Source organism: Hyperolius riggenbachi, chromosome 7 (assembly GCF_040937935.1).
Source record: "Hyperolius riggenbachi isolate aHypRig1 chromosome 7, aHypRig1.pri, whole genome shotgun sequence".
NCBI classification, from domain to species: Eukaryota; Metazoa; Chordata; class Amphibia; order Anura; family Hyperoliidae; genus Hyperolius; species Hyperolius riggenbachi.
The window spans coordinates 115,080,113-115,105,342 of NC_090652.1; the positions used below are offsets into that span (position 1 = coordinate 115,080,113).

The window sequence follows — 25,230 nt, forward strand, 5'->3', positions numbered from 1 at the left end:
CACCTATCTTCCATCTACTTCCTCTCCCAGGCATCACATGCGCTGATACCAGCGTCTCCTGTGATGACATCATCACAGGAGAGACGCTGGTATCAACACAAGGGGATGCGTGGTAGGTGGAAGATAGAGGCTGTGGTGCGATGTTTGCCTCCATGCTGCCGCTCTCCCCGCCGCTGCAGCTGCCCGTTACCACATCCACCGCTGGGCACAGTCTGCTCTCTTCTCCTCGCTTCTCCTCCACTCGCGCTGTAACTTCCGCTCCCGACGTCATGTGACATCGGGAACCGGACCATCTCTGAAGGGGGTAGACGTGAGTGAGGTAGAAGAGAGGAAGAGAGAGGACACTGCACCCAGCGATGGATGGTGTGTATCCCCTCCACACACACACACCCCACATCCATACCCCCCCCCCCCCCCCCCACCCCACACAGTCTGTAAGTTGCAAAATTTAGGACTATGTGACTATAAGTCGACCCCCCCCACTTTTGTACTTTGGGTCAGTCCTAAATTTTGCGACTTATAGCCGAGTATATACGGTAATCTTTCTTCACTCCTTGCCATAGCCTGCTATGATACAGACAAGGGTTGGAAACTTCAGCAGCTTAATCTCCCTAGCGGTATTCCCAACCCAGGCTTGGGGTTAAAAAACATGCTGCTAGCCAGTGGCATAGCAATAGGGGATGCAGAGGTTGCGACTGCACTCGGGTCCCTTGCCTAGAGGGGCCCACTAGGGGCCCTCCGTCATCCATATTATTAGCGTTGCATTGGTGCTATGCTAATAATGAACACCTCTATATGTACATTGCATAGTGGTAATGCTTAACAAATTATTTCCTTACTCTAAATACACCTGATACTGCAGCTGTCCTTGGTAGGTTTTGGGGCTCCATACCAATAGGTTTATAAAACTTGCACTGGGCCCCAAGCTCCTTTGTTACACCACTGCTGCTAATGCTAATCCCGAGAGTGGGACAGGGGTCACTGCCGGGTGGGTTATTGCATCTCCCCGGGATCTGGACAGTCTCCTCAGTGTCCTCTGAGGCTCTTGATCTCTTGGGTGAGATTGTTGTTTGTCACACCCCCGAAGAACAGGAGGAAGAAATACAGCGCTGCTGACCTGGATCCCGAGGAGGTGAGTTCTTTAGGAGGTGGGGGGGGGGGGGGGGGGGGGGGGGGAGAGATCTCTGGTATGTAATTAGTTTTGAATTTTACAGTCTGAAAGTGGAATAATTTGCACTACTTTTAGAGTCTAAAAACACAAACTAATCAGAACACCAAAGAGCAGCAGCTATTTAGAAGGATAGATAAAAAAAAATCTACGCCACTTTTGGAAGGTTATTTGAATTATCCAGAGATCTTTAGTGTTGGCAAACAATTGTAAATCAGTCCCATAGTGTGGACTGCTCAAAGATTAATGAAAGTTCTCACTGCAGACAGGTACACATAACTGTAATTACACATCCATTCCTTCACTAATCCCAACATCTTTCCATATGACCCAACCAATGACTGCAAAATTTGGCTACATAATATCAAACTTCTTAAAAAAGATATGAAGTCTGGGTTTGATGAATTACTCGTTCTCCAATTCGGGATGACCTTTTTAAATCAATCTAATGTCATAACAAGAAGATTCTCCTCTGGTTTACCTTTCTGAACCTGATAAAGTAACGCAGGGGAGGAGTTTTAGCTTGAAGTGACTGCAGATCTTAGAAAAAGCTAACTTCATGCCCTTGCATTTACTTAATGGTTGCCTATAGTGATATAAAATACTTTCAAGGTACACAAATATTTTTGTCTTGGATATGTAAACTTCAATTCAAATTCAAAGGTCACAATAAAAATGAATGACAAACAAGTGAGCATATTTCCCATATGGTGTTAATAGATAGTATAGTCTATCTTCCTAACCACTTTCTTTCTTATGGTTAAAATCTGGGAAGCAACCTTTATAAAAATAAATGTATTCAAGCCATGTGCATGAGTCGGCCTGCCAAAAAGCATTTCACAACTCAATACCCCTGCTAATCCTAAACATACGCTAGGCCACAGGCCTGGAGGGCCATATACATACCAGTGTTTAGGATGGACTGAGAAATGAAGAAATGTGTTCTACTTGATTGCCATTCTATCTAGATTGCATTTAAACTGCCAGTAGATATTTGTGGTCCTTCCTGGAGAAAACTGCAGTAATCCCAAGCAGAACTCACAAATCATGGGACCCCCTGCAACACTTTGGTGTAAATAAATGGTTTTGGGGCCCCATAAATGGTTTGGGAACATTTATGGGGTTATAAATGTTCCCAAAGCTTTCCTTGCCTCCCTTTGGTGACCCTCACAGCCATCTTACAAAGGTCATTAAACAAGTGTGGCTATCAGGATCTCCAAACCAATAACATGTGAAGACATGAAAACACCTGATCTGGAGTATCAGAGGCCGGGGGAATTAGTAGTTGCATCCTCCAAACCTCTGGGCCCCTCTGCAGTCACAGGAGCTGCTCCCAAGCAATGCAGTGAAAATGGCAAACTCTTGGCAATGGATCTGAATTAACCATAAACAAAAAAAGGTAGCAGCTTCCATAGGCTACCATTTCCAGGGGGCACCCTTTTTCTGTTCTGCCTATTCACGGTAACCAGCCCACCCACTATTTGTTCTCTCACTCTCATAGCTGCATTGCCTGGAGTCAATACCCATCTCCCAATTACACATATTATGTGACATCCCACACATGAGACCCATGAGATAGATGTGGTCTGCAAGCTCAATATAACACTAGTCAAAGAAGCTTCAGGGTGTTGGAGAAAGGTGAGGTAGCTGCACTTACCAGAAGATACAGTAAAGGTACTTGTGCTTTGGGGGACATCATGGGAGTACTTGGTTGAAGTGATGGCTCATTTTTCATCTATGGTTGACCACTTCTACGCCAGGCGTAGAGGTGGGTCTGGAAGTCAACCCATCATTTCATACAACCTCCCCCCAAGTCTTAATACTGCTCCACTTATCAGATACCATTCTGGCAGAGTTCAAGCCCAGATATCTGGGCAATATCATTTTGTGCATGACTGTAGCTGAGATAATGTGACATGGAACAAACCACAGCAGAGCCCTGGAGAGGTGTTGGAGTTGGGGTAGCATAGGGGTTTGGGACAGTTATGACATTAACATGCAGCTTTACTGTGCGTGATATTTTGAAAAAGCAGTGGCACGTCTGATTTAATTAGCCTAGGCGCTCTGATGAATTTACAATATAAACTCCATTGTATGAGACATATTCTGTTGAGTAATCCACCCTAGAAAGATCTTGATTCGCTTCCTCTTCATTACACATTGGAAAGTCTGGAGTTGAAGATGGATAGAGCTCACTCAGAGTAATTTCTTTGTATCGAAGAAGATCTGACCAAGGCATGGCCTCCTTAACCTCTCGAGCTTCAGTGTTGACAGGTGATATGGTTTCCTTCTGAAGGTTCAGGATAGCGGAATTATGAAAACTGAAGCCTACAGAGCTACAGGACGGCTCTTCTTTTCTCCTTTGGACACATTTATTTGGATATTTTGTCCAGTCCTAAAAGTAACAGTATTTGTCATATTTATTTTGATTTTCTTTATGACAGATATCACAATAAATTAACTTAAAAATAGACCTAGAGTCACACATTACTGTGCATAGATCAAGAGGTCACATAGCAGTTTACCAAATTACATTTTATTTCGAGCAAAGATGTCCCTGCTTTTTGCTTTGAATATCAAACATTGCTTCCCAATCTTTGCTTCCTGCGGCTTGCGTACGTATTAGCACATCAAATCAAATGACAGCTCACCTTGCTGCCACTCAAATACCTAGCAGCGCCTACTTTCGGCCACATGCTTTATGTGACATTTCCACAGAAGCCAGTTAGGGGATGGTAGATAAAGAATTTCATTTAATTTTAATTATTTGACAGACACACATAGGACCTAATTTATGAACCTGGCGCCCTCATAGCAACAATGTAATGCTGCGCGGGGCGTGCAAGGGTAATTCAGGGCTCTGGCGATTGCCAGACCACGAATTACATCTCCCTCCGAAAGCGACAACTCGTAGGGGGAATAGTATTTAACGCCACCTGGGAGTTTTGCGGTAGAAAGGAGAGACGTCATTTGGCTCTACCATTGCTGAACTCACCGGCGACACGTACATACGTATGCATAATTTAATAATGCTGTGGAAAGCAACAATGACTCACAGATTGAGGAAATACTGACAGCACATAAAAGGTAACCTGAACTGCTTCCAGATCACTGCTACACATATCTACATCCCTGTGAACTTCACTTAAGCACCAGGGGCGTAGATATGTGTGTTTGTTTACCTCACAGTTCCCAATTGCCGCGCAGCTGCCAGTCATTTCCATTGCAGTCCCTCAGTCTCTGGGGTGCCTTATGTCTGTTTGCCACTATTACTGGCCTGAGGAAGCGGGCTTAACATGTGAAATGTGTTGCCTGTGCTTTAATAAATTTCTTTGTCGCATGAGACTGTCGTTCCTAAAATAAGCCACCTCCCTCCTTGACCTTCATATTGAATTTTATTGTTGTTTTAACATAGTTTTAGCTATATCTGGGCGCTTCTTTACCCTCTTTGAGCTGAGCATCACTCCCTCACACCTACTAGTGAGAGGGGTTTAGCCTGGCCTCACATGGTAGACGCTACAGTGAGAACCAGCTTTCTATCCTCAAAAAGAGCAACCATTTCCAGTCTGGGTTGGACATCCCAAGTGGAGTCGGGCTTATTGTCTCCACAAACAATGTTTGTCTCACAATGCTATGTAATGGATGTACTGTACTTACCTCCTACCCCTGTGTAAAAATATGTAGTTAATTTATTCAATGCATTAGCTGTTATCGACTTGTATTAACTGTTGTATTGTTTATTTTGTATTGTTATACCCTGTGTTGCTGTTGTACAGTGCCACAGAAGATGCTGGTGCTATATAAATTATCAATAATAATAACCTGTTTCAAGTGGTTGGTTGCCCCCTGCAACCCACCTGTGTGCGTAGCCCTTCTATACATTTATTATTTTTTTTAATTACAGAACATACTACACTATTTGGGCACCCGTGTTGGGTTTCTGTGTCATATGTTGTACTAGGGACAAAATTTAAACTTTGTAATAACTGGAACAAATAAGCAAATAAAACGTGTGGGTTTTATCTATCGTAGCACATTTTATTTTATACCTACTATGACTAAAAACTGAGAAATAATTATTTTTTTCATTATTTTTTCTTATTATTTCCTTTAAAATGCATATAAAATAAAATTAAAATTACCACCCAAAGAAAGCCTAATTTGTTTTGAACAAAAAATATTATATAGATTATTTTGGTGTGATAAGTAACAATAAAGTTATTGGCGAATGAATGGGAGGAGTGTGTTGTGAAAATTGCTCTGATTTTTAATGGGGGAAAAACTGTGGTTGGGAAGTGGTTAAATAACAAATCAATATAAAAATATGGTCATTATCCCTTTTTACAACTATTCAAGTTGGGTGTTCAGGTGGGCGGGGCCACTCAGTCACTTTTTGGATTGTGCAGTATTATGAGATGTATGCTGAAACTCTCAGGATTACCTGGAAATTTCCATTATGAAGAATGTATAGTGGCTGGAAGAATTTAGCTGCCGTTGGGACCTCCTTCAAAAATGGAATTTTGAACCTGTAATATATATATATATATATAAAAAGATTACCCAATAACAAACACTTAAAGAGAAACTAAGGCGGAAAAAATATATGATATAATGAATTGGTTGTGTACTATGAATAATTACTAGAAGATTAGCAGCAAAGAAAATATTCTCATATTTTTATTTTCAGGTATATAGGGTTTTTTCTAACATTGCATCATTCTATAATATGTGCAGATTACACAACATTCAGCATTCAAAATGATTCTTTCAGAGCAGTCTGTGAACTAATGACCTCTGGCAGAGAAAAAGAAATTTGTTCACTAACACTTGAGATAATAAAAGTCAGAAGACAGCCCACTCCACGACTTTGAAAGTCGTAGAGCTTAACTGCTTTTATGCATAGAGATAACAACTGGAGTTTCTTAACTCTTCCTGTACTAGAAACAATTAGACTAATGTATCTGATCTTAATGTTTTTCACTTCAGTGTCTCTTTATGATCTATTTGAAAAAATAGGCATGCCCTCTACCTACTCTGCATGTCATCTGAAAGGCTTAAAGAGAACCTGAAGAGGATTACAGAGGCTGCCATGCCAGTTGCCTGGCTGTCATGCTGAGCTTTTGGTTTCACTTGTTTTTGAGACATACACCTGCAACAGATTAGGATTACAATTAAATGGGGCCCTAGGCAAGGTAACTTTGGCTGCCATTTTTGATTCTTTTAATAAGCTGAGATGAGAGATAGACCGGGGAATCTTGAATTTGAGCCCCTTGACACCCACTACGCCTCAGGCACTTTCCTAGCCTGCCTTGTGCATAATCCTGCTCTGACCTGCTACAAGCATGCAGCCAGTGGAGTTAGAATAGAGTCGAAGCATCTGATCTGCATGCTCATTCTGGGCCAGTAGCGGCAGCGTATCCACATGACAGCCAGACAACTGGCATTGTTTATTAGAAAATGATGTGTTCCTCTCACTTCTGGTTCCCTTTAGCAGTCACACAAAATTGTTTGTTTTTTGTGTGCAAGAGGCATAAGTCTGCACTGGACAGCGTTACCATAAACTAGAAATGCACATAAATACACAGAAACCCTAAATAACTTTTACACATCACCTGCTTTACTTAAAACATTTGTTTTGGAAGCTGGGAAGGGGGCTGGAGCTCAAAACTTCTCTGATACAACATATGGACCTGTTTTAAATGGCTATTTAATTAACCACTTGAGGACCGCAGTCTTAAACCCCCCTAGTGACCAGGCCCTTTTTTACTAATAGGGCCACTGCAGCTTTAAGGCCTCGCTGCAGGGCCATACAACTCAGTACAAAAGTGAACCCCCCTTTTCTTCCCACCAACAGAGCTTTCTGTTGGTGGGCTGTGATCCCTGCCAGCATGTTTATATATTTATTTTTTATTTATTTATATATCTTTTTTTTAATAAATATTACTATTTTTTTTAATGATTTTTCCCTAATCCCGCCCTCCCTCCCCCTGCTAGCCAATGACAGCGATCGGCTGTCATAGGCTGCAGCCTATGACAGTGCATCGCTCCTGTATGTCTCAGGGGGCAGCCGTGTTACACGGCTGTCCCCAGTACAGCACTGCTGTAGACTGCAGCGCTGTACCATGTAAATAGACAGCGGTTTCGCCGTTTAACAGTCTTCTAGTGGCGATCGATGCTGGGAATCTGATTACGGAGCACCACTCCATCATTCCAGCGGGAATGCTGGGTAACTGTAAGTAGCTGGCTGAATGAGCTGTCAGGAGGGGTAAGCCATACCTACCAACTTTTTGGTTTAAGAAAGAGGGACACTGAAGCGGAAAAAAAAATGGTGGCGGCTGGATAGTCTAATGGTCAAGGGCTCTGCCTCTGACACAGGAGACCTGGGTTCGAATCTCGGCTCTGCCTGTTCAGTAAGCCAGCACCTATTCAGTAGAAGACCTTGGGCAAGACTCCCTAACACTGCTACTGCCTATAGAGCGCGTCCTAGTGGCTGCAGCTCTGGCGCTTTGAGTCCGCCAGGAGAAAAGCGCGATATAAATGTTCTGTGTTTGTTTGTTTGTTTGTGATATAATGATTTGTATGGGTAGTACAGCTAAGAAATAAAACATTAGGAGCAGAGACATAAGTCTGATATTGTTTCCAGTACAGGAAGAGTTAAGAATCTCCAGTTGTTATCTATGCAAAAGAGCCATTGACTTTCAAAGTTGCAGAGAGCTCTGTCCTATGAAGCCTATTATCTCAAGTGTCTGTATTGTTTTTTTTTTTCTGCAGAGAACAGTTCAAAAGTTCACACCCGGCTCTGTAAAATCATTTAGAATGCTGAGTAGTTTATAAACTGCAAATATAAGAGAATAATGCAATGTTATATAAAAACACTATATAACTGAAAACAAAAATATGAGAATATTTTCTTTGCCACTAATGTTCTATTAATTATCCATACGACACAACCAATTCCTTATATCATAATTTTTCCCGCTTCATTGTCTCTTTAAAGACATGCCCCTAAAACACCCCAGCCACGCCTCCACCACACCCCTAGTCACACATTCAACAAACAATTCATAAGCAAAAGACACAGTTTTATATATAAGAACTCATTTGTCCTTATTTTAACATTTGAAAATAAGACATATATCAATTTAAATGATGGGAATACAGTTTAGAGTCAATAAAACACTTTTTTTCAGTAGAAAGATACACATATTTCCATAGATCTGTACATCAGTACTGAAAGAGGGACAGATGAAGAAGAAAGAGGGACAGGGGGATTTGGTTCCCAAAGAGGGACTGTCCCTCCAACAATGGAACAGTATGGGTAAGCTGTCTCCATTGGGAGGGGTGGGGGCGGGGCTGGTATTGTCATTTTCCCTATCAGCAAGGATCCTTGGTGGAAGAGGAGCTGGAAGATGCACTGAGGTAATGAAATACACAGTCTGCATCCTGGTAGGGGGCATGGTAGGGGGTTGCATGAGGACTATTTCTTAAAAATCATCCATCAGAAAAAGATCTCCACGTTTTTGTTCTACACCTTTCAGAGCGAGCACTTGATGCACTTGGACAAGCTATTCTTATGAGATAAAATTAGTCAATAATGGGAAGTGGCTGTTCATTAACTTTAGTAAACATAATTCTGTTTATTAGCTTACCGTAATAGTGTTACTGTTCTCTAGTAAAGCAGCAAATACTGTACTTTTTATTTGGTGATCCAAGAGGCTTTGCAAACTAAGTAGACTAGCTGTATTCTGAATACACATTTAATTGCAAACCAACATTTTTATACAAAAAAAATGACCAGCGAGTAAACATTTTAAAATGACCAGAAAATCAGTACCGGTATGTTGTTGTTGCCTAAGTTACCTACCTAGCAGATAAGCTGGAACAGAGCACCAGGTACAGCATGATGAACGTAGTGACCAGTGGGCATATAACCACTAATATATAACCAAGGCTTATTTGGCTTTCATTCTTTTCTAAGTAAAACACAACAAAAAAGTTATATGACCCTTTAAAATGTACCTGAGATAATACGTGACATGACGAGAAAGACATGTGCATGTACAGTGCCAAGCATACAAATAGCTAGGCTGTGTTCTTTTTCTGCCTAAAAGAGGTAAACATTCATGTAAGCACGTGAACGTTTCTCTCTTGTCTGGACCCGAGTCAGACTATAGTAATCCTCATTGATAAGGAATTACAGTTGTAAAACTGTTTCCTTGCATAGAACAGCTTCTGATTGCAGGGTAAAGATAAAAAAGGTCAATAGTTCATATACTTTAGCTCTGGGATACCGAAAGACTATGTGAAAGGCTATGTCATGATGCTGAGACAATAAAACATTTAACCTACTTTTACAGGTTTTAAACAAAAAGTAAAACTGGGGATTCTAAAGGTGCCCATACACAAATGCGATTTCCCACCGATAGACAGCAGATTCAATCACTGTGATCAAATGTGCTTTGAAATCGATAACATTTTGCTTGATCGTCGGCGGGTCAGGAGCGCGTCACTAGCGGCGTTCGATACGGCAATACATTACCTGTCCACCTAGCGAGAGTCCCCGGGTCCCCACAGTCTCTCACTTATTTCGGCGTCTTCTCTTCACTTCCTGTCCCGTCCTGTAAGAAAGCAAAGTTCAAACAGTAGAGGGCGCTCTACTGTTTGAATTTTCTGCTTGTGACAGGACGGGACAGGAAGTGAAGCGAAGATGGAGTACGCTAAAAGAAATGAGACTGCGGGGACCTGGGGATTCGCTCCAGCCGGACAGGTGATGCATTGCGGCTGGCCAGGGGAGCAGGGGCGGCGAGCAGGAGGCAGAGGCAGTTCCACAGGTTATGAATCGATTTCATGCTGAAATTGATTCAAAATCTGTGTGCAGTGTTTGGGCAGCCGTTAGATCCATCTTGATCAGTTTCGATCACAGAGGGATCTATCTGTTGGTCGATCTGGTGGCAATCAACCAGTGTATGGCTGCCTTAAAAGTCATTTTTAGGTGTCGGAGGATAGATACAATTCTTTATCTTATCAGTTTATATTTCCCCTCAGGTTTCCTTTGGTATTGTTTGATGTAAGGACTGGCCAGCAAATATACTAATCTTACACTAGAGGTCATTGGTCAAGCTAAGTTTGTAATCAGGATTCATGAGATTCTAGCCTAGTGATTTATTAGAAGCCATAGGCAAGTTTTAGAAATATATCGTTAGAAATATTACATATTCTAGAATAATAGCCCTCAAAGCTCATTGGTCCATACATTACTGCAAGCCAAGTTATGAACACTGCTTACAGATGGGCAGTGAGAAGCAAAATAATTAAAATTATATGCAATTTGGTTTGGGAAAAATCAAAATAAACAATAAGAGTATTCTATTGGCCAATACGATTTTCAGCATATTTGAATGTAAGCTGGATTTTTTTGCTTCTCATTGGCTTACTCTACTGACCAGCTACAGCCCCTTCTTACCTTGAGAAATACAGGTGAAACTTGAAAAATGAAAATATTGTGCATAAGTCCATTTATTTCAGTAATTCAACTTAAAAGGTGAAACTGATATATGAATTATGAACCCTTTGTAGGTATTTTGGATTAATTAGCTGATTGGAGTCTGACACTTTGAGCCTAGAACATTGAACATTTTCACAATAATCTAATGGTCTGAGATTTTGATTTCGGGGTTCTCATAATCATCAAAAATGATAACAAATAAATACGGATGGTTGGAAATGCTGACTTCTGCTTAAGCGGAAATTCTGCTTAAAGCAGTAGGATCAGCCATACTATTCCAGGGAAAAAAAAACACATATATAAGTAGATAAATACTTGATCTACTTACGTAACACATGTATTGTACTGTCCATGTTTTGATTTCAGTGAATGTTATATAGTAAATGACGAGAATTCTGTTCCTGATGGGGCCATGTCTTTTGCCCACAGTAATGGCTAACTCGTGATGTCATTTCTGCCCTTTACTTTTTTTCTTGTCTCCTCCAATCGCTGAGTCACCTCAGCCTTGCTTGTAAACACAAGTGATTAGGGGGATCAGGTTTCAGATAAGCAGCAGGCAGGGAAATAAAGGGAAGAGGAGGAATATATTATAGATAAAAAGAACCCCCAGCATGCAATTCTTTGGCACCGACTACTAAAGAGCCAGGGCTCCTCAGGTATATGATAACTCCAAATCATAACAGCAGAAAACGTTTTGAAAGTTTTGAATGCAGGATTAGCATCTTTATCACTTAATACACTCAGACCAGTTGCTGTTGAAATTTGATTTTTATGGTGACGATACCGCTTTAACGTCAATGCTGATTACCGCTTTCCGCCTTCTGCGTATTTCCACATTTCAATGAGGATCTTCTGCCAAAAATGTTTGCGTTCTCTGATTGATTTATTCATTGTAACTCTTCAGAAGTTCTTATTGGCTTAAAATTACCAAATATCTGTAAGCAGAGTTCAGCGAAAAAACTCATTATCTGATCGGCTTAATCATTCCCACCTTTCTGAGTCTTCTGATTGGCTTAAAATTACCGAATATCGGTAATGTAGATTTTCCGCCAAAATGTACGCCTAAAATCTGCAATCTCTGATTGGTTTATTTATTCGGAGTCTTCTGATTGGCATGACATGTACGTCAAAAAAGGGTGCCCGGAAATGTGGGTACCCAGGAAACCCGATAGTAGAAATTCTGTAAATTTACCAACATTTTACTATTAAAGTGTAAAAAATTATCGTTAAAAAAATTGATATAAAATGCTGAAATTTTACTATAGCTAAACCTAAGCCTATTTTCACACAGAATCCCCCCCCCCCCTTCCACCCATGGCTAACCCTTACCGACCACCCCCCATAGCTAACATTACCCACCCCTGCCGCCACAAAACCAGCACCAATCGCTAACCTTAACCCTTACCCTGCCACGGCTAACCTTAAAGGGAACCTAAACTGAGAAGGATGTGGATGTTCCCTTGTAAGATAATACCAGTTGCCTGACTCTCCTGCTGATCCTGTGTCTCTAATACTTTTAGTCACAGCCCCTCAACAAGCATGCACATCAGGTGCTCTGACTGAAGTCAGACTGGATTAGCTACATGCTTGTTTCAGGTGTGTGATTCAGCCCACTACTGCAGCCAAAGAGAACAGCAGGGCTGTCAAGAAACCAGTATTGTTTAAAAGGAAACATCCATATACCTCTCAGTTAAGGTTTCCTTTAAATGACCCCTGCCACGAAAAAAAGCAAAAAAAACATAAATTTACAGTGTCCATTGGTTCATTGAATTTATTGGCAAGGAGAGGAAATTTGGGCACCTGATAAGTATCCGGAGTCAGGGCTGCATGGCACCTATGGTCGCGCACAAACTTTTGCCGCTAGCGGGCACCCAAATTTCCTGCTTCCACTTGGGCTACTCTGCTGGTGTACAAAAAAACCTGTTAAAGAGCTTATTCAGTCTAACTTAAACTTTCATTGTATTGTCTCCTATAAAGTTATAGTTACCTGATAAAAACTGAGTTTTGGTACCTAAATTGATGATCTTCATCTCCTGGCTCCAGTCACTCCACTGGCTTCTGTAACCTGTGTTTACAGTATCATACGTTTTACTGCGAACACGCACATCATATCTTGAGCCACTTTCAAATTCTGATGATTGTAACTCCATAGACACCAACGTTTCTGTGTTATCTGAATCATACTTGTGTTTTGATATTTCTCCCTGTGTACTCACATATAACAGAAGTCATGTCAGTATTATGAGTTGTCAATATGGCGCACAGAAAACAAGAAATATAATCATTGGACTAGGCATTAAACAGCAAATAGATTTGTAATGTATGCATTTTGCTTTTTTTTTAAGAGAATTAAACTCAGACAAACATTTAAGCTAATTTCCCCTATCACTTGCCAGTGTTAATCTAAGTAATAGGCCGGCAGTTTGAGCTCATAGATAAAAACAATTTATGTTATGAACAAGGAGCTTTACTCATGAGAGCAGGATTCTCTTCTGATAGGTCTAGACACCTCTGTGCAGATTGTTAAGCAAATATGTTTTTGTCTCTAGTCCTAACTACAAACTGCATTGCTAAGACCCTGGGAGGCCTGATTATGTGAAAGTTAGAATCCACGGAAAACCGCTCACTGAAAGCTGGCCTTGTGACTCTGCAAGCAGATGATAAAACATACCAACAAAATAAATTCACTATCAGCTGGTCACTGTAGTAATAAAGTAGATTGCTTACAGTTCCTTCAGATGAGCCATCTGAAGTAGTCTGTCACACTCCTTCAGAAAGGATGCTATCACAGGACACTGTGGAGAAAGAATTTCACTTCACAGACAGCTCAGTTCTGTGTGTAGAACACTGTGTAATCCCTCAGATCTCTCTACAGCCTCCTCCACTTCTCTCTCAGTTCTTTCCTACTATCAGCTCGCTCAACCCATTTTCCAGCAAATACTCTGTTCTCTGAGCTAAGACTTTCTCTTATTGGCTACAAAATCTCCACAGTATAAAAGCTGCTCTCCTGTTGGTGAGAGGAATTCTCCACCTAGATGTAAGCACTGCAAACTACTAACTGTTTCAGAGCTAATTTCATAGAACCACAAATCAGGCAATGCGATTACACAGAGAATATCCTGTACTTTGTACAGGTACTGAATAGCCATGTTGGCAAAGTGGCTACACAAATAATTATTTCTATTTTGCTACACTCCAGCTTTGCTTTAATATTCACACAAATACTACAAATAATAATAATAAATAATAATAATAATGAAAAACAACTTTTGAAGTCAGTTGTTACCGGCCAGGATGAGTCTTCTTTCTTGAACTGTAATTCATAATGTAAATTGGCTGATCCATAATATTCTAGATCGTGTCCTCTATAGCCGCTCCATGTTATCTTATATATACTGCCATTGAATGTGTTTGATAGATTGACAGGGGGGTACAGCTTTACTGTAGGAAACATTAATGATCATCACAAAATAAATATAAAGTTATTTTAATCTTTGCATCACAATGTAAAATGAACAGAATCCCGCCAGAGCCTAAAAAATATAAAGAAGACATATCTACTGAAATCTAAACCTGATCTTTTGGTAAAATGTATGTGATAGTAATGCATTCAGTGGTGAACATGCTGCTTCTGTTTACCTAATTATCTCTGCAGCTGCAAGTTCCTTTATATCTTCAATAACAGAGGATATACTATTTACTTTCTCATACCTAATGAACTAAACTCAGGTTTCAAAAACTAAATATTTTTGTTTGAGAGTGTTCTGATAACTAGGGATGACCTTCCGATTACAGAACTCTGTTCTGGATGTGTCAGATCAGAAACAGAGCCTTTATGCATGGGAGCCGGGGCAGGGGGGTGTTAACTCACCCTTGTCACCGCCTCCACGTCACGTTCCATCACTCCAAGACTTCCTCATTCAATGTCTGATAGTGGAAGTATCAGAGTGATGGAATGCAGCATGGAGAGCAGTGGCCAGAAGCTGTGACAAGGGCCAGTTAACCCTTGTCACCCTTCCCTTAAATAGGGCAATGTCTTTATTTTAAAAAAAGGTGAATTCGGTGAAACTACATACAGCAAAGTCCTTAGTATACGGCATCGACTGATGCCGGATACATGTGTTTGCCGGTTACACAAACCTCGCACCCCGCATGCAGGATAAAATACTCACCAAGCCTCCAGTGACGTGCTGTAGCTCCTAGCGGGCTCTTGTTGGCTTACCGGCATCCTCCGTGTACGGCTCCCGGCATGTCACCTGACTTGCGTTGGGTCACGTGACATGCCAGGAGCTGTGCACAGATGCCGGAAAGCAGCTAGGAGGTGCAGGACGTCGCTGGAGACTCAGTGAGTATTTTATGGCCGGCAAACCCACCAGCCCCCATTATCCCCTTAGGCATGCTCGTTGGTTGAAACTTCCAGTTTTCTGAGTTCCGGATAAACGGGGAGTTTGCTGCATAGGTAAAGGACAAATAGCCACAGTGATGCCAACTTTGAACCCAGCAAACATGACAAAACCAAACTTTCTGTGTAATTACAATAGTGTAATGTAATTACACAGAAAGAAACTGCGTGTGAAAAATGAATATACAAAACTATGCAAAACAATAGGATCAAGATGCAAGGAAGGTCATGACCAGAGTAAAGCGTCAGGGGCCTGGATATTAGAGAGTGAGACCAGGATTACACTAACATGGCAACAAACTAAAGCCAACTGAACTGAAGTTCTGGCAATGTTTCAGGCAGGGCGGAGTCCTCAGATGAAGGATAGCTGGTGTAGACTAATTAATGATCCAGCAGCTTTTAGAAAGGCCACATGCATTGCTGGTGAGCAGAGCACGGCTGGCGCTACCATATGGGCAACCTGCGAAATTGCCTCAAGGCCCCGAACAGGCTGCAGGGCCCCTCAGGTCACCCCCTTAATTTATCTATGGTCGCGGGGTCCCCGTAGAGTCTTTGGCAGAGTACCCAATGGGTGCGCTCCTCTGTGAGTCTGTGGCTCTGTGCACCCTAGCCTGTGGCCTAGCAGGGGCACCTCTACTCTGTGACACGGTGCATTACCTATACTGATTGGGGGTGGCGAAACAGACATCAGGAAACCTATACTTGGGGGGGGGGGGGGTAATCTAGCTGGCGTTACTAAGAGGGGGGCATCAGGTTACCTATACTGGAGGGGGGGGGGGAGAGGGATCTGGTTACCTTTACTGAAGGGACGACAATATTAGACTACATGTCCTGAGGGGGGGCATCTGGCTACCTATACTGATGGGGGAACATCAGGCTATCTATACAAAGGGGGGGTATCTGGCAGTCTATGGGGGCATCAGGCTACCTTTACTGAGGGGAGGTGGTGAGCATTAGGCTACCTATACTGAGAAGGGGACATCAGGCTACAAATAATGAGGTAGGATCCACGCTATCTACTGAGAAGGGGAACATCAGTCTATCACTCAGTAGTGGAGGAATATGGCTACCTATAGTAACTTGTGTGTGTGTGTGTGGGGGGGGGAGGCTCAGGCTACCTATACTGAGGGGTAGACACCATGCTACCAAAACTTGGGGGGGGGGACTGTATCAGGCTTTAATTGGTGGGGAGGGCACACTTTGAAATCTCTGGTTTTGATCCTAGAGGACCTTGTCAGGGCCCTGCTCCCCGTCCACCACCTCAGCATCCTCAACAGCATCACCCTTTTCCTTTCAGATCCTCAATAAGCCCTTCTCTATCCACCCACCCCCTGCAAACTCCCTCCCTCCACCCCAGCCACTCTGTTCTCCCTCACTCTACACCCCCCTCAAATCACCCCTCTGTCTTTCCCTCTAGGCCCTTAATAAAGGTGCACACACATGCAACCTGCATTACCTAAGTATCACTGCATGTGGAACCTAGGTAACATGCACTGCCTTACTAGCATAACTAATGGTTAAATTGCCCACGGGATCCCTGTCGGTCCGTGCATGCGTGCCGCACTGTGCTGCCCTTGTGCACACTGCCTGGGTTGCCCATTAATTTGCATTACTGCAGAATCTGTGTGGTAGGCACGGATCATGCGTTAATGTGCTGCAGCAAACCAACCCTCCACCATTGGTGACCACGGAGCCACCCCCAGGGCACCCCCCTCATCCACTTCCCCTAGCGAGGACAGGGCTATCCCAGTACCGTTAGAAGTCCAAGCGACCAACGTTCTCGGGCACCTCCGGAAACTGAATCCAAGGAAAGCCTCTGGCCCAGACGGCGTGTCATCCATGTGCCTGAGAACATGCGCTAGCCAGCTAGCCCCTGTACTGACTGCCATTTTTCAGAACTCCCTGACAAGGGGTAAAATACCCTCCTGCCTCAAAAGGTCCACCATCATCCCTGTACCAAAAAAAACAGGGGACACGGACCTCAACAACTACAGACCCGTTGCCCTGACCCCAACTGTCATGAAGATCTTTGAAAAACTGGTCCTCAGACATCTGAAAGCCTCCACCAATGCTCTCCTAGATCCACTTCAATTTGCATACAGAGCAAACAGGTCCACAGAGGATGCCATCAACATCAGCCTGGAATTCATCATGGAACATCTGGACAGACCCAACACCTACGCTAGGATCCTCTTCTTAGACTTCAGCTCTGCCTTTAATACAATCAGTCCGGTCATCCAGCATAACAACTTAGCGCAACTCGGGCTTGATCAAACTCTCTGCGATTGGATCAAAGACTTTCTCACAAATAGGACGCAACGAGTCAAACTCGGCAGCTGCCTCTCCCGAGTGAGGACCACAAACACTGGAGCCCCCCAAGGCTGCGTACTGTCCCCAATCCTTTTTTACCTATATACGAACGGATGCACCTCAACTGCCGACTGTGTAAAGGTCATCAAATTTGCGGATGACACCACCATACTGGGACTCATCAGCGGTGAGGATGAACGCTCCTACCACAGTGAGATTGAGCGCATCTGCAACTGGTGCAAGGATAATATGCTCGTCCTTAATGCTGAAAAGACTGTCGAGCTGGTTGTGGATTTCAGGAAGCGCCCTCCCCCACTTAACCCGATCTTCATCGCAGGCACAGAGGTCACCAGAGTATCAAGTGTTCGGTTCTTGGGCACTACCATCACCAATGACTTGAGATGGAGGGAAAACACCACTAAATGCCAAAAGATGGCTGTTCTTCCTAAGACAGCTAAGGAAGTTTGGCATGCCGCAGGAGGTGATGTCAAGCTTCTACACTGCCACCATCGAGTCTATCCTGTGCTCCTCCATCATTGTCTGGTATAGCGCCGCCACCACAAGTGACAAGTACAGACTACATAGAGTAATCAAGGCCGCAGAAAGATTTATCGGTACACCCTTGCCATCACTGGACCTCCTTCATGCTTACAGGCTGAGAACAAGGGCAAATAGGATCACGCAAGACCCCCTCCACCCCGGCGGTCGCTTTTTCAACCGCATGCGCTCCGACCACCGCTATAGAGCTATTTCCACCAAAACCTCCAGACATAGAAACTCCTTTTTCCCCCAAGCAGTGCGCCTTCTGAACTCGAGCCATGCACACAGCAAAGCTAAATAGCAGGTCTGTCACCCAGACCTAAATAGCCTGTAGGTACTCAACCTGGGGTGATTCTTCATTTCATTGTACTTGCACCTAGGACTAAGTAACCAAATTGCAGGACCAGCTGCTACGTTCTACGTCTGTTCATTTTGCACATGTACTTGTACTACTATGTTTTCAATGCCTGCATCTGTTCTTCAATGCATTTCTGTATTGCTACTTGGTAGTTATGTTCTGATGTTGTTGTTGTTGTTCTTGCACTATGCACTATGCCAATGTGTACCACAAATAATTCCGGGTGCGGCAACCGCTGCACCTGGCGAAATAAATTGATTCTGATTCTGATTCATTTGTTTTGGGATTGCAGCGATTGGGGTACTAACGGCGCACCACATGAAGTGTGCAAGTCTCCGTGGACTTGCATGGTCCTTATGGCGAGCTGCAGTAGGAAGCACTACCGTGATGTGACGCAATCCGTTAAGTGTGCAAAGGGGCCTTAATGTCTATCTATCTATCTATCTATCTATCTATCTATCTATCTATCTATCTATCTATCATGATTGATGAATGTACTTACTGTTGCAGCGCGGGATGAATGTTTGACTGTTGATCAGAGTGTTATTATCTTTTACTGTGATTTCAAATTCATAGTCTTCATCACCATCCACGCCTGTTATATGACAGCCGAATGTGTTTTCATCCTTTGGCATTTTCAATAATGTGCAATTCTTCTTTATAAAATAATGTTCTATAGTGCTGGAAAGAAATAAAAAATTGCAATAAAAATCTGGATACATTTTCATGTTGCCCATTAGTAAAGTATTAAAAAAAAAAAATAATAATAAATAATAATAATAATAATAATAATAAAAAAAAAGTTGATGCATTTTTTTTTGTAGTACAAATAAAATAGTCACACTGAAATATGACTGAATAACAGAAATATTAAATATACAGAAATAACTATTCCATAATTCATTAAGTTTCATTCCCACGTGTAAGGCATGCCGTGAACCAGACGTGGCTCCAGGATTATTTTTTATTGAGGGTGTATTGCAGGTGCTGCTGAATACACTGCTTGGGCAGCTGTCGACCTGCAAAGCGCGTCCACAGCGAAAAAAAATGGGTGTCCATGCCCTGGAAAGTGGCAATGACGAGTCATGGGCAGGGTCAAATGTACATGAACTTAGCAGCAGTGTAATTTTCAGACAGTGGACATCAACAGAAAAACTTTGAATGAAGCCCTTTCTCCTCTGAGGACAGCCTGTGACATGATTAAGTACTCTGCAGAAGATGTCAGTGCTGTATAAATACATAATAATATGGTAGGACATTAGACTATGACTATGGTAGGATCAGATTGTGAGCTCCTCTGAGGACAGTCAGTGACATAATTAAGTACTCTGTAAAGTGCTGCAGAAGTTAGACGTGCCCCAGAAGAGCACTGAAGGACCTGTCTGAGAATACTACAGCGAGTACTATTGTTTGGGGCCTGCCCAACAACAGTGGTGGGTGTGGGCTGTCCCAGGAAGCTAAGTGCAAGTGGCTATGGAGTGTATTCATTAAAGGGCGACAAGCAGAAAAATGTGCAATGTGTAAAGTGTAATGTATTGCATAAAATGTATTGCATTCTGCTTATTAATTATCACGCGGTAAGACTTTATGTACATTATTCTTCTTATCGCAGTTTAGTGAATACGACCTTATAGGTTTTGACTAGAGCACCCCGTAAAGGATGATGGGCCACCATCCCTAGCGGCCTGTGGACTGCTTTTCTGTCTTGTAGTCACCAGGTCACCACCCCTAGCATTGCCCCACCAGTGATGGTAAGAACAGTAAGGCAAACCCTGCAGTGTTGGGAGGGCATGATAGGTAGGACTGATTGACTGCAACAGTGTGCAAGAGTGACTGACAAGACTACCGTAAAGGAATGTGGGACTGGACTGACAGGACTGAATTGGCAAGACTGGACAGGACAGGAACTGAGGCGTAAAACAGTATGGAACAAGCAGGGTTGTAAGCAAACAGCACTGAGTCTTGTTTGACCAGGGACTGGCTTTTGTGCCTCTACTGTAGCTCTGACACCTACCATGTGCGCAAGTAGGCACAGATACTACGCATGTGCTTCCTTGTGGGTTTGCCATTCACGCTATTCCAGAAGACAGCCTGTGATAACATCAGAGGATGCTATTGGACCTGGGGATCCAGTCACTTGATCAGACAATGCATTATCCATAAATGGATTTTGGGATTCATGTATGGGTTGTAATTAGCACATTTCACTTTGAATTTATGTTGCATGTTCCTTGTTCCTCTGCTGTATATTAGTATTTGCGCTCTTTGTATTTGTATTTTTATTGTGCAATAGTAGCCACTGCTCACCTGTTGTTGGCTAATTAGTCCTGACTACCTACTGTATAACTGATGTTTATTATCTTCATTTTCTAAGCAGCCTGCCCACATTTTATCCCCTTTGTATTGTCTTTTCTGGTGTTTATTTTTTTTGATCGTCTTGTCACTTTTATAAGCATAATCAATAAAGATGATATTCATATTTCTTGCATCACCAATGCATTGTGGGATTCTTTTTCTTTTAGTTTGATATGCTGGATCAGACTGCATCTTAGTGTAACATATATACTGTATGATGGATATCAGCTAATCAAGGAGCCTATACAGAGATAAAGGCTAAAAATAATACGATAAATAACAATTTAATTTCAGCTGTCTGCTAAATAGCGTAATAGCTATCAATTTACAATAAATAACGATTGCACCCATGTTTGGCCGTGCTTTTTTTTAACTGCTCCTAGATTGAAAGCTTCATAATATACCGATGTTGTAATATACCGAGCCCCAAGCAATTTTTTCAAAGTTTTCAATCATTTTTGTTTCATAATTGGGGAAAAATTGAACACACGCGTGGGACATTGGTCAGATTTTTGATTCCCAATTGAGTCAAATAGGTAAACAGGGTCCCTATGCTGGATCGGTGGGCTGCAGGAGGACCTGAGAAGTATCGGGGCCATCCAGAGGCCACTTACTAAGGAGGTAAATACATAACTTTTCGAACAAATCTGGATTTAGACATGAAGTATAAAAAAAAAATATATGCTTTACAAAATTTTGTGCAGCTGTCACACACACAGGTACCGTGAACAGGTGCAGCGACTGGTGGTGGTATATAAAACTGTGTGCGCTCACGTAAGTAGGTAGGTGCACTGAACAGTGAACAGGTGCAGTGATTGGGATTACAAAATGTGCAGCTACCTGTCACACACACACACACACGGGTACCCTGAACAGGTGCAATGACTGGTGGTATTAACAATGCGTGCGCTCACGTAGGTATAGGTAGGTAGGTGTACTGAACAGTGAACAGGTGCAGTGATTGGGATTACAAATGTGCAGCTGCCTGTCACACACACAGTTAGTCACTGAATGTGCTGGGCCTGGCAGTGGCACAGTAGAAATTACCAAGGCTGTCTATGCAACACAAGTGTCTGTGGGACACACACACACACAAAAAATAGATCACAAGAACAAGATTAGCTCTCCAAAGAGCTGTTGAGGGGTGCTTTTTAAGCAATACGAATCAGCAAGGAGCAAGCTAACAAGCCTACAAAAGCCTAACTAAGCTTTCCCTATACAGTGGAGTAAATAATTATTTGACCCCTCACTGATTTTGTAAGTTTGTCCAATGACAAAGAAATGAAAAGTCTCAGAACAGTATCATTTCAATGGTAGGTTTATTTTAACAGTGGCAGATAGCACATCAAAAGGAAAATCAAAAAAATAACCTTAAATAAAAGATAGCAACTGATTTGCATTTCATTGAGTGAAATAAGTTTTTGAACCCCTACCAACCATTAAGAGTTCTGGCTCCCGCAGAGTGGTTAGACACTTCTACTCAATTAGTCACCCTCATTAAGGACACCTGTCTTAACTAGTCACCTGTATAAAAGACACCTGTCCACAGAATCAATCAATCAAGCAGACTCCAAACTCTCCAACATGGGAAAGACCAAAGAGCTGTCCAAGGATGTCAGAGACAAAATTGTAGACCTGCACAAGGCTGGAATGGGCTACAAAACCATTAGCAAGAAGCTGGGAGAGAAGGTGACAACTGTTGGTGCGATTGTTCGAAAATGAAAGGAGCACAAAATGACCATCAATCGACCTCGCTCTGGGGCTCCACGCAAGATCTCACCTCGTGGGGTGTCAATGGTTCTGAGAAAGGTGAAAAAGCATCCTAGAACTACACGGGAGGAGTTAGTGAATGACCTCAAATTAGCAGGGACCACAGTCACCAAGAAAACCATTGGAAACACATTACACCGCAATGGATTAAACTCCTGCAGGGCTCGCAAGGTCCCTCTGCTCAAGAAGGCACATGTGCAGGCCCGTCTGAAGTTTGCCAATGAACACCTGAATGATTCCGTGAGTGACTGGGAGAAGGTGCTGTGGTCTGATGAGACCAAAATAGAGCTCTTTGGCATTAACTCAACTCGCTGTGTTTGGAGGAAGAAAAATGCTGCCTATGACCCCCAAAACACCGTCCCCACCGTCAAGCATGGGGGTGGAAACATTTTGCTTTGGGGGTGTTTTTCTGCTAGGGGCACAGGACAACTTAATCGCATTAACAGGAAAATGGACGGAGCCATGTATCGCGAAATCCTGAACGACAACCTCCTTCCCTCTGCCAGAAAACTGAAAATGGGTCGTGGATGGGTGTTCCAGCACGCCAATGACCCAAAACATACAGCAAAGGCAACAAAGGAATGGCTCAAGAAGAAGCACATTAAGGTCATGGAGTGGCCTAGTCAGTCTCCGGACCTAGTCAGTCTCCGGACCTAGTCAGTCTCCGGACCTTAATCCAATAGAAAACCTATGGAGGAAGCTCAAGCTCAGAGTTGCACAGAGACAGCCTCGAAACCTTAGGGATTTAGAGATGATCTGCAAAGAGGAGTGGACCAACATTCCTCCTAAAATGTGTGCAAACTTGGTCATCAATTACAAGAAACGTTTGACCTCTGTGCTTGCAAACAAGGGTTTTTCCACTAAGTATTAAGTCTTTTATTGTTAGAGGGTTCAAAAACTTATTTCACTCAATGAAATGCAAATCAGTTGCTATCTTTTATTTAACCACTTGAGGACCGTGGGCTTTACCCCCCTTAACCACCCTGGCGTTCTATTAAGATCGCCAGGGCGGCTGCGGGAGGGTTTTTTTTAAATAAAAAAAAAACTATTTCATGCAGCCAACTGAAAGTTGGCTGCATGAAAGCCCACTAGAGGGCGCTCCGGAGGCGTTCTTCTGATCGCCTCCGGCGGCCAAAAGTAACACGGAAGGCTGCAATGAGCGGCCTTCCGTGTTTTGCTTACTTCGTCGCCATGGCGACGAGCGGAGTGACGTCATGGACGTCAGCCGACGTCCTGACGTCAGCCGCCTCCGATCCAGCCCTTAGCGCTGGCCGGAACTATTTGTTCCGGCTGCGCAGGGCTCGGGCGGCTGGGGGGACCCTCTTTCGCCGCTGCTCGCGGCGGATCGCCGCTGCTCGCGGCGGATCGCCGCTGCTCGCGGCGGATCGCCGCAGAGCGGCGGCAATCAGGCAGCACACGCAGCTGGCAAAGTGCCGGCTGCGTGTGCTGCTTTTTATTTCATCAAAATCGGCCCAGCAGGGCCTGAGCGGCACCCTCTGGCGGTAATGGACGAGCTGAGCTCGTCCATACCGCTAAGGTGGTTAAGGACCGGCCACTTTTTTTCCATTCAGACCACTGCAGCTTTCACGGTTTATTGCTCGCTCATACAACCTACCACCTAAATGATTTTGGCTCCTTTTCTTGTCACTAATAAAGCTTTCTTTTGGTGCTATTTGATTGCTCCTGCGATTTTTACTTTTTATTATATTCATCAAAAAAGACATGAATTTTGGCAAAAAAATGATTTTTTTAACTTTCTGTGCTGACATTTTTAAAATAAAGTAAAATTTCTGTATACATGCAGCGCGAAAAATGTGGACAAACATGTTTTTGATAAAAAAAAAACCATTCAGTGTATATTTATTGGTTTGGGTAAAAGTTATAGCGTTTACAAACTATGGTGCAAAAAGTGAATTTTCCCATTTTCAAGCATCTATGACTTTTCTGACCACCTGACATGTTTCATGAGGGGCTAGAATTCCAGGATAGCATAAATACCCCTCAAATGACCCCATTTTGGAAAGAAGACATCCCAAAGTATTCGCTGAGAGGCATATTGAGTTCATAGAAGATATAAATTTTTGTCACAAATAAGCGGAAAATGACACTTTGTGACAAAAAAAAAAAAAAGTTTCCATTTCTTCTAACTTGCAACAAAAAAAAATGAAATCTGCCACGGACTCACCATGCCCCTCTCTGAATACCTTGAAGTGTCTACTTTCCAAAATGGGGTCATTTGTGGGGTGTGTTTACTGTCCTCGCATTTTGGGGGGTGCTAATTTGTAAGCACCCCTGTAAAGACTAAAGGTGCTCATTGGACTTTGGGCCCCTTAGCGCAGTTAGGCTGCAAAAAAGTGCCACACATGTGGTATTGTCGTACTCAGGAGAAGTAGTATAATGTGTTTTGGGGTGTATTTTTACACATACCGATGCTGGGTGGGAGAAATATCTCTGTAAATGACAATTTTTTATTTTTTTTTTACACACAATTGTCCATTTACAGAGATCTTTCTCCCACTCAGCATGGGTATGTGTAAAAATACACCCCAAAACACATTATACTACTTCTCCTGAGTACGGCAATACCACATGTGTGGCACTTTTTTTGCACCCTAACTGCGCTAAGGGGCCCAAAGTCCAATGAGTACCTTTAGGATTTCACGGGTCATTTTGAGAAATTTCGTTCAAGACTACTCCTCACGGTTTAGGGCCCCTAAAATGCCAGGACAGTATAGGAACCCCACAAATGACTCCATTTTAGAAATAAGACACCCCAAGGTATTCCGTTAGTAGTACGGTGAGTTCATAGAAGATTTTATTTT

The 25,230-nt window shown here is 42.8% G+C and overlaps 1 protein-coding gene across 2 annotated transcripts in view; it reads right to left on the reverse strand.

The window, feature by feature from the left end:
- Positions 1-1,228: 1,228 nt before the first annotated feature.
- LOC137525635 (interleukin-21 receptor-like) overlaps positions 1,229-25,230 on the reverse strand; it is a 51,793-nt gene continuing 27,791 nt past the window's right edge. Inside the window, exons 4-9 of one of the 2 annotated variants that reach the window (XM_068246784.1) lie at positions 18,786-18,964; positions 13,960-14,114; positions 12,685-12,877; positions 9,033-9,141; positions 5,610-5,694; positions 1,229-3,563 (exon numbers count right to left, since the gene is read on the reverse strand). In XM_068246784.1, coding sequence (XP_068102885.1) covers positions 3,219-3,563; positions 5,610-5,694; positions 9,033-9,141; positions 12,685-12,877; positions 13,960-14,114; positions 18,786-18,964 — 1,066 coding nt within the window. In that variant the 3' untranslated portion in view covers positions 1,229-3,218. Of the gene's footprint in view, positions 3,564-5,609; positions 5,695-9,032; positions 9,142-12,660; positions 12,878-13,959; positions 14,115-18,785; positions 18,965-25,230 lie in introns of both variants that reach the window. The other variant, XM_068246783.1, reaches the window with a different exon arrangement.